Source organism: Hemiscyllium ocellatum, chromosome 1, assembly GCF_020745735.1.
Source record: "Hemiscyllium ocellatum isolate sHemOce1 chromosome 1, sHemOce1.pat.X.cur, whole genome shotgun sequence".
Taxonomy (NCBI): domain Eukaryota; kingdom Metazoa; phylum Chordata; class Chondrichthyes; order Orectolobiformes; family Hemiscylliidae; genus Hemiscyllium; species Hemiscyllium ocellatum.
This window is the reverse complement of record NC_083401.1, coordinates 68360688-68378099: the sequence shown is the minus strand read 5'-3', so window position 1 is coordinate 68378099 and position 17412 is coordinate 68360688. Positions and strand designations below refer to the sequence as shown.

At 48.3% G+C, this 17412-nt stretch overlaps 1 protein-coding gene across 4 annotated transcripts in view; it reads left to right on the top strand.

Moving 5' to 3' along the window:
* Window positions 1-3090: 3090 nt before the first annotated feature.
* Window positions 3091-17412, top strand: part of fancg (FA complementation group G) — a 68952-nt gene continuing 54630 nt past the window's right edge. For 3 of the 4 annotated variants that reach the window (XM_060829833.1, XM_060829841.1, XM_060829826.1), the window contains exons 1-2: window positions 3091-3180; window positions 15905-15989. In XM_060829833.1, coding sequence (XP_060685816.1) covers window positions 3106-3180; window positions 15905-15989 — 160 coding nt within the window. In that variant the 5' untranslated portion in view covers window positions 3091-3105. The remainder of the gene's footprint in view (window positions 3181-15904; window positions 15990-17412) is intronic. The other variant, XM_060829851.1, reaches the window with a different exon arrangement.

Below are 17412 nucleotides of genomic sequence, written 5' to 3'. Positions count from 1 at the left end.
TACAGCCAGAGGATTCAAAGTTGAGTTCTCCAATTTCAAATAACCTCTGTTCCCATCCCCTGACTCCCTTCTCAAACCCACTCCTCCCTTCCACTGCTCCCTGTCACCAACCAGATTCATTCCTCCCACTAATGAACCAGGCTGTACCCTCGACCTGTCTTCACCTATCCCGACCTCATCACCCTGGCCCCGCCATCCCCTTTATCTGCAGCTTTCCACACACCCACCCCCCGTCCTAAAGAAGGGTTACACCTGAAAAGTTGACTTCTCCACCTCCTGATGCTGCCTGGCCTGCTGTGTCCTTCAACCTCCTGCCTGTCTATTTTGCATTCCCGCATCTGCAGTTTTCTTTATGTCTGTCAGAGAATACAGCAGAATATAGATAGATTGGAGATTTGGGCAGAGAAATGGCAGATGGAGTTCAGTCTGGGCAAATGCGAGATGATGCATTTTGGAAGATTCAATTCAAGAGCGAATTATACTGTAAATGGAAACATCCTGGGGAAAATTGATGTACAGAGAGATCTGGGTGTTCAGGTCCATTGTACCTTGAAGGTGGCAATTCAGGTCAATAGTGCGGTCAAGCAGGCATATGGCATGCTGTCCTTCATCGGACAGGGTATTGAGTACAAGATTTGGCAAGTAATATTACAGTTGTATGAGACTTCGGTTCGGCCTCATTTAGAATACCGTATACAATTCTGGTCACCACATTACCAAAAGGATGTGGATGCCTTGGAGAGGGTGCAGAGGAGTTTCACCGGGATATTGCCTGGTATAGAAAGCACTAGCTATGAAGAGAGGTTAAGTAGATTGGGATTATTTTCATTAGAAAGATGGAGTTTGAGGAGGGACTTGATTGACGTCTACAAAATCATGAGAGGTGTAGACAGGATGGATAGAAAGAAGTTTTTTCCCATAGTGGGGGACTCAATTACTAGGGGTCACAAGTTCAAAGTGAGAGGGGAAAGGTTTAGGAGAGATATGCATGGAAAGTTCCTTATACAGAGGGTACTGGGTGCCTGGAACGCAATGCCAGCGAGGTGGTAGAGGCAGACGCGGTAGTGTCATTTAAGATGTATCTGGATGGATACATGAATGGGCAGGGAGTTTAGGGATAGAGACCCTTAGAAAATAGGTGACAGGTTTAGATAGAAGATCTGGTGGTTAGCACTGCTGCCTCACAGCGCCTGAGACCCAGGTTCAATTCCTGACTCAGGCGACTGTGTGGAGTTTGCACGTTCTCCCCATGTCTGCGTGGGTTTCCTCCAGGTGCTCCGGTTTCCTCCCACAGTCACAAAGATGTGCGGGTCAGGTGAATTGGCCATGCTAAATTGCCCGTAGTGTTAGGTGAAAGGGTAAATGTAGGGGTATGGGTGGGTTGCGCTTCGGCGGGTCGGTGTGGACTTGTTGGGCCGAAGGGCCTGTTTCCACACTGTAAGTAATCTAATCTAATCTGGATCAGCCCAGGCTCGGAGGGCCGAAGGGCCTGTTCCTGTACTGTAATTTTCTTTGTTCTTAAGAAAACTGATAGCCAAAGTCAGGTGACAGCAGGGAGCTATGTACCTTCCAGTTAGCTGCTGTATCCAACATTTCCAAACCCCACGTTTGAAAACCTTGGGTATAGGACTTTCTTGCTTCTCCCTGTTTGACTGAAGACTCAGTCTGATCGATAGGTTGGCTTCCTGGTGGTGAACTTACCGATGTTGTCATATACATGTAATGCACAGCATACGGGGAACATTGGCTTTCAGTTTCCTGGGACTCCAATGACATCCTCATCCCATCAAGTTATAATTCAGCCTTTGACTCTCCTGGGATCAATTCATTTACTCCAGTGCATAAACATTAGTTCATAGAAATTAATTTACATTTCAAGATTGCCCCTAAATTATAGGTTTAATAAAAAAGATAATAGGGTTAAGGGAAGGCGGAATTGAGGATTAACAGATCAGCCATGATCTGTTTGAATGGCAGAACAGGCTGAATGGTCTAGTGTTATTGTTTTGTCTTATTATAGATGGGCACCTGAGAGAAATGAACTTACCCAGTTACAAGGATCGAGTCGGGCACGTGACTGGTTTCTCCACACAGCCAGCATGAGCTTGTTGAATGAAACATCTGTGCCATAATACACAGTGAGAACATTCTCGGCGTAGGGGCGGGCTTTGAGTGGTTGGAAGGTGGGAAGGACGGATGATTTGTTGGGCTGCAAGGGATGTCTGTGATATATGTTCTGTTTTATTGTTCGGTTGGTCGGATTGTTTGTATGTGTTTGCATTAACTGTTTATTATATAAGGTGGGATTCGAGGTTCATCCTCGTTTCGCTGCGAACTGGGTTGTGCGGTGGGGTTTGAGATCTGGCTTTGTAAATTGCTGTTTCCTGTTAGATGGCTGTTTATGTTAACTGTTTGGTTGTACTGTTTAATAAACTCAAAACATTGAGGAGAGATGGTTTCGTTTGCTTGTCTGCTTCCATTCACTTATTTCGGTTGATAGGATTTCCCTGAGAAAGAAGTCTAGGTTATTTCGGAAATGGAGTAATGTTCATTCCTGAGGATTTTGCTTAATAAGTAATGCTATTTTAAAGGAGGAAGGAGTAAGAATGGAATCGGGCTGAAAGTCAGAATAAGTAATAAATTCCAGAGAGACTGATTGGCCAGTGGTGATCTGGGTGATTGCTGGTTTATCAACGTTGTGCAACTTTTATTTGCGAAGGTTATGTCTAATGCTGTGAAAAGAAAACTTGTTGAGATTTTAGTAATGCCAGAGTGTGGCGGATTCGAGTTGTATTCGTCGTTTGAGAAAGGTATTAACTAAGTAGATAAGAGCACAGTTGATATCTAAAGCTGTGACAACATTTGGGCACAAGTACAGGGTAATGCCGCCGCTAACTTATCTGAAATTATATGTAAAGATTTTTCTCATCCAAGTGTCGCCTTTACCCGCGCTCGGCCTTTGTTTCTGATTGACGTGTCCTGTAACCAATTAGTGAGCGCTCACTGTCCAATCAGAAGGGCAGATTGTGGCGGATGTTGCCGGATTCTGCAAGTTGTTACTCTGGGTTCTGATGCCATTCTGTGGGAAACGATAAACTGGGAGCAATGGAAAGTGGTCGGAGTCGGGGCTGTTTGGAAATGTGGAGTGAAGAAAACTGCAAGTTAGTGGTTCAGTTGAAGGTAAAGTGAATGTAGAGTAAGATTCGCACTGTACACAGTTCTATGTATTGCTAAAGTTAACGACTCTGCGGCGGCAGTCCCATCTAACGTTACAAACCATGTAAAACGTGCTGTCTAAAATGAAATTCGTTTATGTTTTGGGAGCAGGCTTATCTTTAACTTGAATTATACCTTGTTAATTTAGGATGGAGGAGAATGAATGTATAGTGGACTGTATTGGGATCCTCGAGTAAAAAATGAGGTCTGCAGATGCTGGAGATCACAGCTGCAAATGTGTTGCTGGTCAAAGCACAGCAGGTTAGGCAGCATCTCAGGAATAGAGAATTCGACGTTTCGAGCATAAGCCCTTCATCAGGAATGAGAGAGAGAGAGCGCCAAGCAGGCTAAGATAAAAGGTAGGGAGGAGGGACTAGGGGGAGGGGCGATGGAGGTGGGATAGGTGGAAGGAGGTCAAGGTGAGGGTGATAGGCCGGAGTGGGGTGGGGGCGGAGAGGTCAGGAAGAGGATTGCAGGTTAGGAGGGCGGTGCTGAGTTGAGGGAACCGACTGAGACAAGGTGGGGGGAGGGGAAATGAGGAAACTGGAGAAATCTGAATTCATACCTTGTGGTTGGAGGGTTCCCAGGCGGAAGATGAGGCGCTCCTCCTCCAGCCGTCGTGTAGTTGTGTTCTGCCGGTGGAGGAGTCCAAGGACCTGCATGTCCTCGGTGGAGTGGGAGGGAGAGTTAAAGTGTTGAGCCACGGGGTGATTGGGTTGGTTGGTTCGGGCGGCCCGGAGGTGTTCTCTGAAGCGTTCCGCAAGTAAGCGGCCTGTCTCACCAATATAGAGGAGGCTACATCGGGTGCAGCGGATGCAATAGATGATGTGTGTGGAGGTACAGGTGAACTTGTGGCGGATATGGAAGGATCCCTTGGGGCCTTGGAGGGAAGTGAGTGGGGAGGTGTGGGCGCAAGTTTTACATTTCCTGCGGTTGCAGGGGAAGGTGCCGGGGGTGGAGGTTGGGTTGGTGGGGGTGTGGATCTGACGAGGGAGTCACGAAGGGAGTGGTCCTTGCGGAACGCTGATAGGGGAGGGGAGGGAAATATATCCTTGGTGGTGGGGTCCGTTTGGAGATGGCGGAAATGGCGGCGGATGATACGTTGTATGCGGAGGTTGGTGGGGTGGTAGGTGAGAACCAGTGGGGTTCTGTCTTGGTGGCGGTTGGAGGAGCGGGGCTCAAGGGCGGAGGAGCGGGAAGTGGAGGAGATGCGGTGGAGGGCATCGTCGATCACGTCTGGGGGGAATCTGCGGTCCTTGAAGAAGGAGGCCATCTGGGCTGTGCGGTGTTGGAATTGGTCCTCCTGGGAGCAGATGCGGCGGAGACGAAGGAATTGGGAATATGGGATGGTGTTTTTACAGGGGGCAGGGTGGGAGGAGGTGTAGTCCAGGTAGCTGTGGGAGTCAGTCGGTTTATAATAGATGTCTGTGTTGAGTCGGTCGCCCGAGATAGAAACGGAAAGGTCTAGGAAGGGGAGGGAGGAGTCTGAGACAGTCCAGGTGAATTTGAGGTCGGGATGGAAGGTGTTAGTAAAGTTGATGAACTGTTCAACCTCCTCGTGGGAGCACGAGGCAGCGCCGATACAGTCATCGATGTAGCGGAGGAAAAGGTGGGGGGTGGTGCCAGTGTAGTTGCGGAAGATGGACTGTTCCACATATCCTACGAAGAGGCAGGCATAGCTGGGGCCCATGCGTGTGCCCATGGCAACTCCTTTAGTTTGGAGGAAGTGGGAGGATTGAAAAGAGAAGTTATTCAGGGTGAGGACCAGTTCAGTCAGTCGAAGGAGGGTGTCAGTGGAAGGGTACTGGTTGGTGCGGCGGGAAAGGAAGAAGCGGAGGGCTTTGAGTCCTTCGTGATGGGGGATGGAGGTGTACAGGGACTGGATGTCCATAGTGAAAATAAGGCGTTGGGGACCGGGGAAGCGAAAATCCTGGAGGAGGTGGAGGGCGTGGGTGGTGTCCCGAACGTAGGTGGGGAGTTCTTGGACTAAAGGGGACAGGACCGTGTCGAGGTATTGGGAGATGAGTTCGGTGGGGCAGGAGCAGGCTGAGACAATGGGTCGGCCGGGGCAGGCAGGTTTGTGGATTTTGGGCAGGAGGTAGAAACGGTTCTACCTCCTGCCCAAAATCCACAAACCTGCCTGCCCCAGCCGACCCATTGTCTCAGCCTGCTCCTGCCCCACCGAACTCATCTCCCAATACCTCGACACGGTCCTGTCCCCTTTAGTCCAAGAACTCCCCACCTACGTTCGGGACACCACCCACGCCCTCCACCTCCTCCAGGATTTTCGCTTCCCCGGTCCCCAACGCCTTATTTTCACTATGGACATCCAGTCCCTGTACACCTCCATCCCCCATCACGAAGGACTCAAAGCCCTCCGCTTCTTCCTTTCCCGCCGCACCAACCAGTACCCTTCCACTGACACCCTCCTTCGACTGACTGAACTGGTCCTCACCCTGAATAACTTCTCTTTTCAATCCTCCCACTTCCTCCAAACTAAAGGAGTTGCCATGGGCACCCGCATGGGCCCCAGCTATGCCTGCCTCTTCGTAGGATATGTGGAACAGTCCATCTTCCGCAACTACACTGGCACCACCCCCCACCTTTTCCTCCGCTACATCGATGACTGTATCGGCGCTGCCTCGTGCTCCCACGAGGAGGTTGAACAGTTCATCAACTTTACTAACACCTTCCATCCCGACCTGAAATTCACCTGGACTGTCTCAGACTCCTCCCTCCCCTTCCTAGACCTTTCCGTTTCTATCTCGGGCGACCGACTCAACACAGACATCTATTATAAACCGACTGACTCCCACAGCTACCTGGACTACACCTCCTCCCACCCTGCCCCCTGTAAAAACACCATCCCATATTCCCAATTCCTTCGTCTCCGCCGCATCTGCTCCCAGGAGGACCAATTCCAACACCGCACAGCCCAGATGGCCTCCTTCTTCAAGGACCGCAGATTCCCCCCAGACGTGATCGACGATGCCCTCCACCGCATCTCCTCCACTTCCCGCTCCTCCGCCCTTGAGCCCCGCTCCTCCAACCGCCACCAAGACAGAACCCCACTGGTTCTCACCTACCACCCCACCAACCTCCGCATACAACGTATCATCCGCCGCCATTTCCGCCATCTCCAAACGGACCCCACCACCAAGGATATATTTCCCTCCCCTCCCCTATCAGCGTTCCGCAAGGACCACTCCCTTCGTGACTCCCTCGTCAGATCCACACCCCCCACCAACCCAACCTCCACCCCCGGCACCTTCCCCTGCAACCGCAGGAAATGTAAAACTTGCGCCCACACCTCCCCACTCACTTCCCTCCAAGGCCCCAAGGGATCCTTCCATATCCGCCACAAGTTCACCTGTACCTCCACACACATCATCTATTGCATCCGCTGCACCCGATGTAGCCTCCTCTATATTGGTGAGACAGGCCGCTTACTTGCGGAACGCTTCAGAGAACACCTCCGGGCCGCCCGAACCAACCAACCCAATCACCCCGTGGCTCAACACTTTAACTCTCCCTCCCACTCCACCGAGGACATGCAGGTCCTTGGACTCCTCCACCGGCAGAACACAACTACACGACGGCTGGAGGAGGAGCGCCTCATCTTCCGCCTGGGAACCCTCCAACCACAAGGTATGAATTCAGATTTCTCCAGTTTCCTCATTTCCCCTCCCCCCACCTTGTCTCAGTCGGTTCCCTCAACTCAGCACCGCCCTCCTAACCTGCAATCCTCTTCCTGACCTCTCCGCCCCCACCCCACTCCGGCCTATCACCCTCACCTTGACCTCCTTCCACCTATCCCACCTCCATCGCCCCTCCCCCTAGTCCCTCCTCCCTACCTTTTATCTTAGCCTGCTTGGCGCTCTCTCTCTCATTCCTGATGAAGGGCTTATGCTCGAAACGTCGAATTCTCTATTCCTGAGATGCTGCCTAACCTGCTGTGCTTTGACCAGCAACACATTTGCAGCTGTATTGGGATCCTTGTTTTCTTGATATATATGAATAACAGAGAGCATGATGTACAGAGTACAATTTCAAAGTCTGCGGACGATGTAAAACTTGGAATTACAATATTGTGAACTGTCTGGAGAATAATGTAGAACTTCAAAACTAAAAGACAAGTTGATGAAATGTACAGATTAAGTTTAATGCGCACGAATGTGGTAATTAATTTTGGTAGGAAAAACATGGAGCGAAAATACTATATAAAACGCCCACTTTTAAAGGGAGTGCAGGAGTAGAAGAACCTGGGTATGTATGTGCACAAGTCATTGAAGGCGCGGGTTGCGTGCGTAGTGCATACAGTTTCCTAGGCCTTTATTAATTAGGGATAAAGGACAGAAGTAAGAAAGTTATCCTGAATTTGCATGAAACACTGCTTTCAGCCTCAACTGGAGTATTGTGTCCATTCTGGGCATCACATTTGGAACAAGTAGACGAAGTGAAGACTGCAGGTGCTGGATATCAGAGTCAAAAAGTGTGGTGCTGGAAAAGCACAGCAGGAGAGTTGACGTTACGAGCAAGAGCTCTTCATCAGGAATGTGAGGGAGGCCCAAGGGAACTGAGATAAATTTGGGGGTGGAGCTAGGGGGAAGGTCACTGGAAATGTAATAGGAAAGCGAAGGTGGAGGGGGTCGGTAATGGGGATACATGGAAGGAAGATGGATAGGTAGGAGAGTTCAAGAGAGCGGTGCTGAGTTAGTAGGTTGGATCGGGTAAGTGGAGTGGAAATGAAGAAACTGGTGAAATTGACATTGATCCCGTGTGTTTAGAGGGACCCCAGGCAGAAGATGAGGTGTTCTTCCTCCGGGCGTCGGGTGGCTAGAGTTTGGCAGTGAAGGAGGTCCAGGACTTCTGTGTCCTTGGTGAAGTGGGAGGAGGGAGTCGAAGTGCTTGGCCATAGGGCAGTGGGGTTGTTTAGTGCATGTCCTGGAGATGTTCTCTGAAATGTGCTGCAAGCTAGTGTCCTGTCTCCCCAATGTAGAAGAGACCAGATTGAGAGCAACGGACATAGTAGATGATGTGTGAAAGGAAAGGTAAATCTCTGTTGGATGTGGAAGGATCCTTTGGGGCTTTGGACGAAGGTGAGGGGGAAAGGCGTGGGTGCAGGTTTTGCACTTCTTGTTGTAGCCAGGGAAGGTACCAGGAGTGGAGGGTGAGTTGGTTGGGGGTAGGGGTAACCTAATGAGGGAGTTGCAGAGGGAATGGTCTCTGCGGAATGCAGATAGGCTTTGGGAGGGAAATATATCCCTGGTGGTGGGGTCTGCTTGTAGGTGACAGAAATGGCAGAGGATGATTGTTGTATCGGAGGTTGGTAGGATGGAAGATGATGACTAGGGGATTTCTGTCCTTGTTGCATTTGGAGGGGTAGTGTTCAAAAGTAGAGGTGTGGGAAGTGTACCAGCACCCCTGCCCTTCAGTTGCACACTTACCACACCGCTGCCCTTGAACCCCACCCCCTCCTTCTCCCCCCCACCCCCTGTCCACACCTTCCATCCCACCAATTTCCGGATACAATGTATCATCTTCCGCCACCTACAAGCAGACCCCCACCACCAAGGATATATTTCCCTCCCCACCCCTATCTGCGTTGCGCAGAGACCATTTCCTCTGCGACTCCCTCGTTAGGTCCACACCCTCAGCAACCTACCCTCCACTCTTGGCACCTTCCCCTGCCTCTGCAAAAAGTGCAAAAGCTGTGCTCACATCTTCTTCCACCCTCCCCTCTGACCTATCACTGCCCCCCACCTTCATCTACCTATTGATTTCCCAGCTACCTTTCTCCATCCCCCCCTATCCCACCCTGCCCTGCTCCGCCCTGTCCCACCATTCTTCCCCACCCTCATACCTGATGAAGAGCTCATGCTCGTAACATTGACTCTCCTGCTCTTCGATTGCTGCCTCACTGGCTGTGCTTTTCTAGTGCCACACATTTTTTGACTTTTAAAGAAAGATGTGAAGGCATTGCCAATAAGCTTCACAAGACTTGTTCCAGGAATGAAGAACTTCTGTTCTGAAGATACAATCTATGTTTGGAGAAGGTATCTGATGGAGAATTGAAGGCTGTGAGGAGATTTGATTGAGGTATTCAAAATTGTGTGGTCTTTGGACAGAGTGGATAGGTAGAAACTGTGCCTATTGCTTAGAGGATCGAGAACCAAAGGGCAGAGAATTAAGGTAATTGGCAAAAAAAAAGAAAAAGTAACATGAAATGAGGCATAATGATATTGTCACTGGACTCATAAACCAGATTAATGCTTGACAACCATGGGTTCACATTCTAGCACAGAGGATGTGTATCCTTGATATCAAGTCTGCATTTAACTGTGGACCTCAAGGAGCCAGAGCAAAACTGGAATATGTGGGAACTGGGGAAAATCTCTCTGCTGGTTGAAGTCAAATCTAGTACATAGGAAGATGGTTGTGGTTGTTGAAGGTCAGTCATGTCAGCTCCAGGACATTTCTGCAAGAATACCTTAGGGTATTGTCCTGAGCCCAGCCATCTTCAGCTGCTTCCTTAATGATTTTTCCGTCCATCATAAAGTCAGAATTGGGGATGTTGGTTGTTGATTGCACAAAGTTCAGCACCATTTTTGATTCCTCAGATGCTGAAGCAGTCAATGTTCAAATGCAACAAAATCTGAACAATATTCCAGGGTTGGGCTGACAAATGGCAAGTAACAGTCACCCCATATAAATGACCACCTCCAATGTGAGACAATTTTGACCACTTGACATTCAATAGTGTAACTATACTGAATTTCCCCACGATCGGTGACCTGAGTTTTACCATAGACCAGAAACTTACCTGGACTAGCCACATTAATGCAGTGGCTACAACAGTAGGTCAGAAGCTAAGAGTACTGCAGTAAATAACTCCCTTCCTGATTCCCCAGTGTGTGTCTAATATTTTCAAGGCACTGGTCAAATTTGAAGGACTTACTACCCACTTACTTGGATGAGTTCAGCTCCAACAATTCTCAGGCTTGAAACCCAGGAGGCTTGCCTTCATTGCTCAGTCCTTTGAGTATAGGAGATGGGACGTCAACTTAAGGTTGTACAGAAAGTTAGTGAGGCCTCGCCTGAAGTACAGCATCCAGTTGTGGTTGTCCAGTTATAGGAAGGATATTATTAAGCTGGAGAGGATTCGGGAGAGATTTACCAGGATTTTATGGAAAGTTTGAGGTATAAAGAGGCTGGGACTGTTTTCACTGGAGCTTAGGAGTTTGAGAGGAGACCAGATAGAAATTTATAAAATCATGAGGGCTATAAGTATGGTTGATAATCTTTACCCGAGGATGGGGGATTTCAAGACTGGGGGCAAATTTTTAAGCTGAGAGGAGGGGGAGGGATTTTAGAAAGACACAAGGGGCAAATACTTACGCGCAGGGTGGTTTGTGTGTGGAATGAATTTCCTGAGGAAGTGGTGGATGTGAGCACAATTATAATATTTAAAAGACATTTGCATAAATACACGAATAAGAAAAAGTGAGGACTGCAGATACTCGAGAGCTAGAGTCGAAAAGCGTGGTGCTGGGAAGAGCACAGCAGGTCAGACAGCATCTGAAGAGCAGGAGAGTGTACATCAGGAATATGGAGGGGGAGGAGTAATAAATGGGGTGAGGGGGTGCTGGAGCAAGGTAGGTGGTGATTGTGATAGGTCAGTGGGGAGGGTGGATGGAAGGAAGATGGGCAAGTGGGTCAGCTCAAGAAAGCTGTGCTGGGTTGGATCTGGGATGGGATGGGGGGAGATTTGGAAACTGGTGGTCCATGTTGATGCCATGTGGCTGAAGGGTCCCGACGCGGAAAATGAGGAGCTCTTCCTCCGGTCAGCAGGTGGCTTTGATTTGGTGGTGGTGGAGTCCTTGGAGTGGGTTGGGGGAGATGAAGTGGTTGGCCGCAGGGTGGTAGGATTATTTGGTGTGCACAGACCAAAGGTGTTCCCTGAACGGCTCAGTGAGTTGGCGCTCAGTCTCTCCGATGTAGAGGAGACCACATCGAGAGCAACGGACACAGTAGATGAGGTGAGAGGTTGTGCAGGAAAACCCCTGCTGGGTTTGAAATAATCCTTTTAGGCCTTGGACAGTGATATGGGCGCAGGTTTTGCATCTTGTGCAGCGGCAGGAGAAGGTGCCGGGTGGGTTGGTGGGGTGCGTTGACCTAATTGGGAGTGATCTTTGCAAAATGCAGATAGGGTTGGGAGGGAAATGTAGTTTTGGTGATGAGGACCGTGACTGAGATGGTGAAAATGGTGGAGGATAATGCGCTATCTGGAGATTAGGGGTGTGGAAGTTGAGGACCAGGCGAAGTTGAGGGGTTCTGTCATTGTTGCAGTTGGAGGAGTGGGGTTCAATGATGGAGATGCTGGAAGTGGAGGAGATGCAATGAAGGACATGTTGATCACATGGGAGGGAAAATTGTGGTCCTTGAAATCTGAGGACATTTGGGATGTCCTGGAGTTGAGTTGCTCCCCAGGGAATGGTGGAGGAACTAGGACTAAGGTATCTAGGACTAAGGGATCGTGTTTTTACAGGGGGGCGTGGTGGGAGGAAGTGTAGACAAGGTAGCTGTGGGAATCGGTGGGTTGAAATAGATGTCCGTTTTGAGTCGGTTGCTGGAGACAGTGACAGAGGGGTCCAGGAAAGGGAAGGAAATATTGACGATGGTCCATGTGAACTTGATATCAAATGGAAGGTGTTGGTGAAGTTAATGAACTGTTCAACCCCCTTGTGGAAGCACAAAGTGGTGCTGATGCCATCATCAATGTAGCTGAGGAAAAGGTGGGGGATGGTGCCAGTGTAGCTACGGAAGAGGGACCGTTCTGCGTATCTTATGAAGAGCTGGGCATAGCTAGGGCCCGTGCGGCTACCCCTTGGGTTTTTAGGAAGTGGGAGGATTCAAAGGAGAAATTGTCAAGAGTGAGGAACAGTTCCGCCAATCAAATGAGAGTGTTGGTGGAGGGGAGCTGAGTCGGGTGAGTGGAAGAAATAGAGGGCTTTTAGGACTTTGTCACAGGGGATGGAGGTCCATCGGGGCTGGGTATCTATGGCAAAGATGAGGTGTGGGGGCCAGGGAATCGAAAGTCATGGAGTAGGTGGAGGGCATGGGTGATATTCTGGATGTATGTGGTAAGTTCCTGGACCAAGGGGACAGGACAGAGTTGAGATATGAGATGAATTCGATGGGGTAGGAGCAGGTGGAGACAGTCGACTGGGGCAGTCAGGTTTGTGGATTTTGGGTAAGAGGTAAAACTGGGTGGTACTATGAGATTGGAGGCTGTAAGTGGGAGATCCCTGAGGTGATGAGGTTGTGCATGGTCTGGGAGATGATGACTTGGTGATGAGAGGTGGGGTCGTGGTTGAGGGGGCGGTTGGAGGAACTATCTGAGTTGGTGTCTGGCCTCAGTGATTTAAAGTTTGGTGTACTATGCTGTGCTCCTTTGTCAACTGTTTTGATGGTGAGATTGGGGTTGGAGCAGCGGAGTGGTGGGCTGCGTGTTGCGAGGGTGAGAGGTTGGAGTGAGTGAGAGAGGTGGAAAGAGAGAGTGAGAGGGAGTATGTTGCAGGTGGGAGAAGGGGCTTCGGAGGGTGAGTGGGAGTCACAATCAAAAAACGTAGGCATGGAAGTGACAGAGAAAAATTCATGATCACAACATGTATGGAATTCTTTGACACTGGACATAGTGGGATGAAGGTAAGACCTTTACTGAGGACTGACCTCAGTGAGGGGGAGGTCTGGGGAAATGGTAAATCGCTGGCAGGGCTTGGAGCTGGGGTCTCATGTGGAGCTGGAGTTGGGAGTGGAGGTGGTCATATGATCATTGATGTAAGCAGTCATGTGACCATGAAAGCTGTATGATCGATGGCATCAGCAGAAGTGATGTCGACGGTGGCTCCAGCGGAAGTGACATCAGAGCGGTCACAAGTGATGTCATTGACGTGTATGGCGACGATCATGGGGGCAGAAGTGACATTCTCAGAGGTGTTTGCAGCTGCAGTGTTCCGGTAAGTGATGTCAGTAGTGGTTGGGGGCAGAAGTAATGTGGCCGGCAGTATTTGTGGAAGCAGTCAAGGAGACTGCATGATTGGCAGATCAGCAGTTGTGGAAGTAACGTCATCGTTTGTGGTTATGGTTGTAGCAGCCGCATAGATGTTGGCGTCTGACAGGTTCTGGAGAGGGCCAGAGGAAGGGTATGGGGCTGCTGAGGATTCCGGGGTACGGAGGTATCTGTATGAAGGTGTGGTGTAGTTATGTTCCTTGATGTCTGATAGGTTGGAGAAAAAGCATTGGTTGAGAGTGTGGATCCCTCTGAGGGTGAAGAGCAGCAGAGGTCCTTGGCAGATCTGGGAGAGTTGAGACCCTGAGCTGGGGCAGGGCCAACTGCAGAGAGAATAGGTGAAGACGTGTGGCTGTGAGCATGGGGAGGATCTGGAGGGAGGACTGCTTCCGGAGGCTATGGAGCTGCTTTAGGCAGCAGTTGTCCCGGTCAGGTCCAGATTGTGATAGTCTAATGTAGTCTGGAGTCCATGGGGATAAGTCTGTTGCATAGGTAGGTGCTGAGGAACGAGATGTGGCTGTGGTAGTGGGACTGCTTCAGCATGTGGTTGAAGAGCTTCAGGGCAGAGGAGATGACCGGGGGTGCAATGGGAGAGAGATTTGCTGAGAACCTTGAGGGAGAAGAATGTCAAGGTGGGCATCCTTGGATGAGGCTTTGCAGTATGGTTTACAGAAACTAGGAGAAAGTGAGACTGCAGATGCTGGAGAGTCTGAGTCGAAATGTGTGTGGCTGGAAAAAGCACAGCAGGTCAGGCAGTACCTGAATAGGAAAGGTTTGGAGGGATATGGGCGTGGAGCAGGCAGGTGGGACTAGATTAGTTTTGGATTACGTTTGATGTGAGCTGTTCAGACTGAAGGGTCGATTTCCATGCTGTAGGACTCTGTGACAAAGCAGCCCACTTGGTAGACAATACATCTGCAAACATCTGCTCCATCTACCACCAATGCTCAATAGTAGCAGTAATCCAGATGCAGCAATTCACCTAAGCTCCTTAGACAGCACCTTCTAAATGGGAAAGAGAAGGACAGTAAATATATAAGAAAACCACCATCTGCAGGTTCCCCTCCAAGCTAGGCACCATCTGTTCCTTTTGTGTCGTTGGGACAAAAGCCTTGGAATTCCCATCCTAACGGCATGGTAGGTCAACCTGGAGCATATGGAGTGCTGTGGTTCAAGAATACACCACCTCAAAGGCAACTGGGGATATGTAATATTCTGGCCAACCAGCAACTTCCACCTCCCGTGATTGAATAAAAAATGTGCATCAGCTAGTGGAATTTAAATTAATCTGGAATCCTAAGCCAATTATAGTAAATCTTTAAACGAGGTCATAAAGGGACAAGGATAAGTGAACAGGTTTAGGAAAGGAATTCTAGCCTGGGCAGCTTGAAGCACAGTCGCCAATGGTGAAGCAATAAGTTTGTGTGCAGGTTATAAGAATGAAAGGTTGGTTCCGTTCATAAATGGCTAACGGCACGGTGGGAAATCGAGGATGAAAGCTTTCATCTCACCAGTGTATAATGTTCTACTACATATAATGTCATGATGATAAAACCAGGAGAAGTAGGCTGTTTAGCCCCTCAAGCCTGCTCCACCATTAAATAAGATCTTGGCTAATCCAACATTCCTCATGTCCACTTCCCTTCCTTTCCCCATAACTCTTGATTTCCCCGTATTGGTCCAAGAGTTTACCCCGGCCTTATATATACACACAGATTCTGCCCACACAAGCTCTGTGGCAAGGAGTTCTATAGACACTCAACTCTCCGAGAGAAGAAATTGTTCCTCACCTCAGTATTAATTGGCATCCCTTAATTCTGAGACTATGCCCTCTGGTCCTAAACTTCCTATAAGGGGAAACTTCCTCTCAGCATTTACTGTTAAGTCTATTAAGAATCCTATGTTTCAATAAGAACATCTCTCGTTCTTCTAAATTCCAATGGATAGAGTTCCAATTTGTTTAACTTTCCACTAAGACAATCCCTCCATACCAGGGATTATCCCAGAGAACCTTCTCTGAAATAACCTGCACCGAAATGATATATTTCGCAAGAAGACCAAACTATTCTCAGCACTCTCGATGTAGTCTCACCAGTACCTTGTAGTAAGACTTCCCTACTCTTATACTCCAACCCCCTTGAAATAACAGCCAACATTCCATTAGCCTTCCTAATTACCTGCTGAATCTGTGTGCTAGTTTTCTGTGTTTCATGCACAAGTGCTCCCAAATCACTTTTATTTTACAGGTTTCTGCAGCTTTGTAAGATGGAGAAAGTTTGCATTTAAAATAAGCAATATTGACCGAACGTATGATTTTTCCTTTGGGATCAGTTTGTGATAGGTGACTGTTGGTAATATTAAAAAAATGTAGACACCCTTATGTAGAAAAATGACAAATCAACAACAGAATACATGCAGCATCCTGGTGCAATACTGTTCTATGAATTATTTAAGAACTTGTAGAAAAACTTCATCTTTTAAAAAAAAATTTGGTTTAATGGTTAAGGTCATCCACATGGAATGTTCCTGTATCGTTTAAACGCAGTAACTTTTACCTTGTCTCTCTACACTGGATTAATTCTATACAATGCTATTTTTCTCTCCTCCTCCGACCAGAATATTTCTGTCCATGCTGTAAATCGGAGAGAAATTGTGCGACAGAGTCATGTTTCTTTCAGCAAACTACTGGAGAAAATCCAAGGTATTAATGGATTTATTGATGCTACCTCATTGTAGCTTATCTGATTGTATTATCATTTATAGTATTTGTATCCAGCCATCTTACAGAAAGATACATAACTTACTACATGAACAACTTGAATTTATATAACTACTTTATTGTGTTATTTGATTACAAAGTGCTGCAAAGTAACATCTTAAACCAGAACTTAACTCTGAGCCTATGCTGTACATCTCTATGGCTCTATGACTTGGTCAATAGGGCTGTCCTCCCGTTTCTCCTATCCCCGTATCAGTTGAACTAAAACACTTCGAAAAACAGCATGGCTTTAATTCCTTCATCTTTTTTCTGGGCTCTGGAGGAAGAGAGAACGATCGCCCATGTGTATAGAGACATGAGTTTTCGGTCTTCTCTTGAACAGCAGTTTCTTAATGAAGTAAATAGTCACTTACAGGGAGGAGCATCCAGATAAGGCAACATATATATTGATCGGTGTTATAATCAGTGAGCGTCAATAGTAAAGATTAAGCCATCTGCTGTTAGACAATGAATGTTTTTAACCTTCTTAACTGGCTTCACATACTTTTCACCTGAACTGACTTTACATAATGAATGTTTCGTCATCTTGTTAATTGGCTTTACATAATGAATGCTTTTCTATCTTGTTAACCCCCTACCCTTGCCTCCAGCACCTCATTGTTTACTGCAAGTTCTTATCTGATCTGAGTCACGCTTAGCTGACACTTTGTTTCGCGAAAGTCAAAACTTAACTCTTTCCCTGTCTGCTCATAGCTTGTACACTTTCTCAGGGCAGGTTTTAAGAATTGTCCTAAATAAGGAAAGCAAGGTAGAGGCAGAAAGATTTAGAGAAAGAATAAGGACTTGGGACGTGGGTAGCCATCCATCTCAGTGATGGCTGGCTCTGTAGTTAAAAACTCACTTTGAGGTAAAATATAGCAATACAATTCTGCCTAGAACAGTTGCCAGGGAGTGAGATTCATGTCAGTTGGTAGAGAAGTGAGGAATGCAGATGCTGGGATCAGAGTCGAGAGGATGGTGCTGGAAAAGCACAGTAGGTCAGGCAGCATCCGAGGAGCAGGAGAATCGACGTTTCGGGCATAAGCCCTTCGGGAATGAAGCTTATGGGTCGGGGCTGAGAGATAAATGGGAGGGGATATGGTTTGGGGAAAGGTAGCTGAGGAAGTGATAGATGGATGAAGGTGAGGGAGACAGTGATAGGTCAGAGGGAGGAGTGACGGACAGGTCCAGAGGGTGGTACCGAGTTTGAGGCTTGGGATTGGGATAATGTGGTGGGAGGGAAAATGAGGAAGGTGTTGAAATCCACATTTATCCCGTGTGGCTACAGGGTCCCAAGGTGGAATATGAGGCGTTCCTCCTCCAGGCGTTGGGTGATAACAGTTTGGCGGTGGAAGAGACCCAGAAC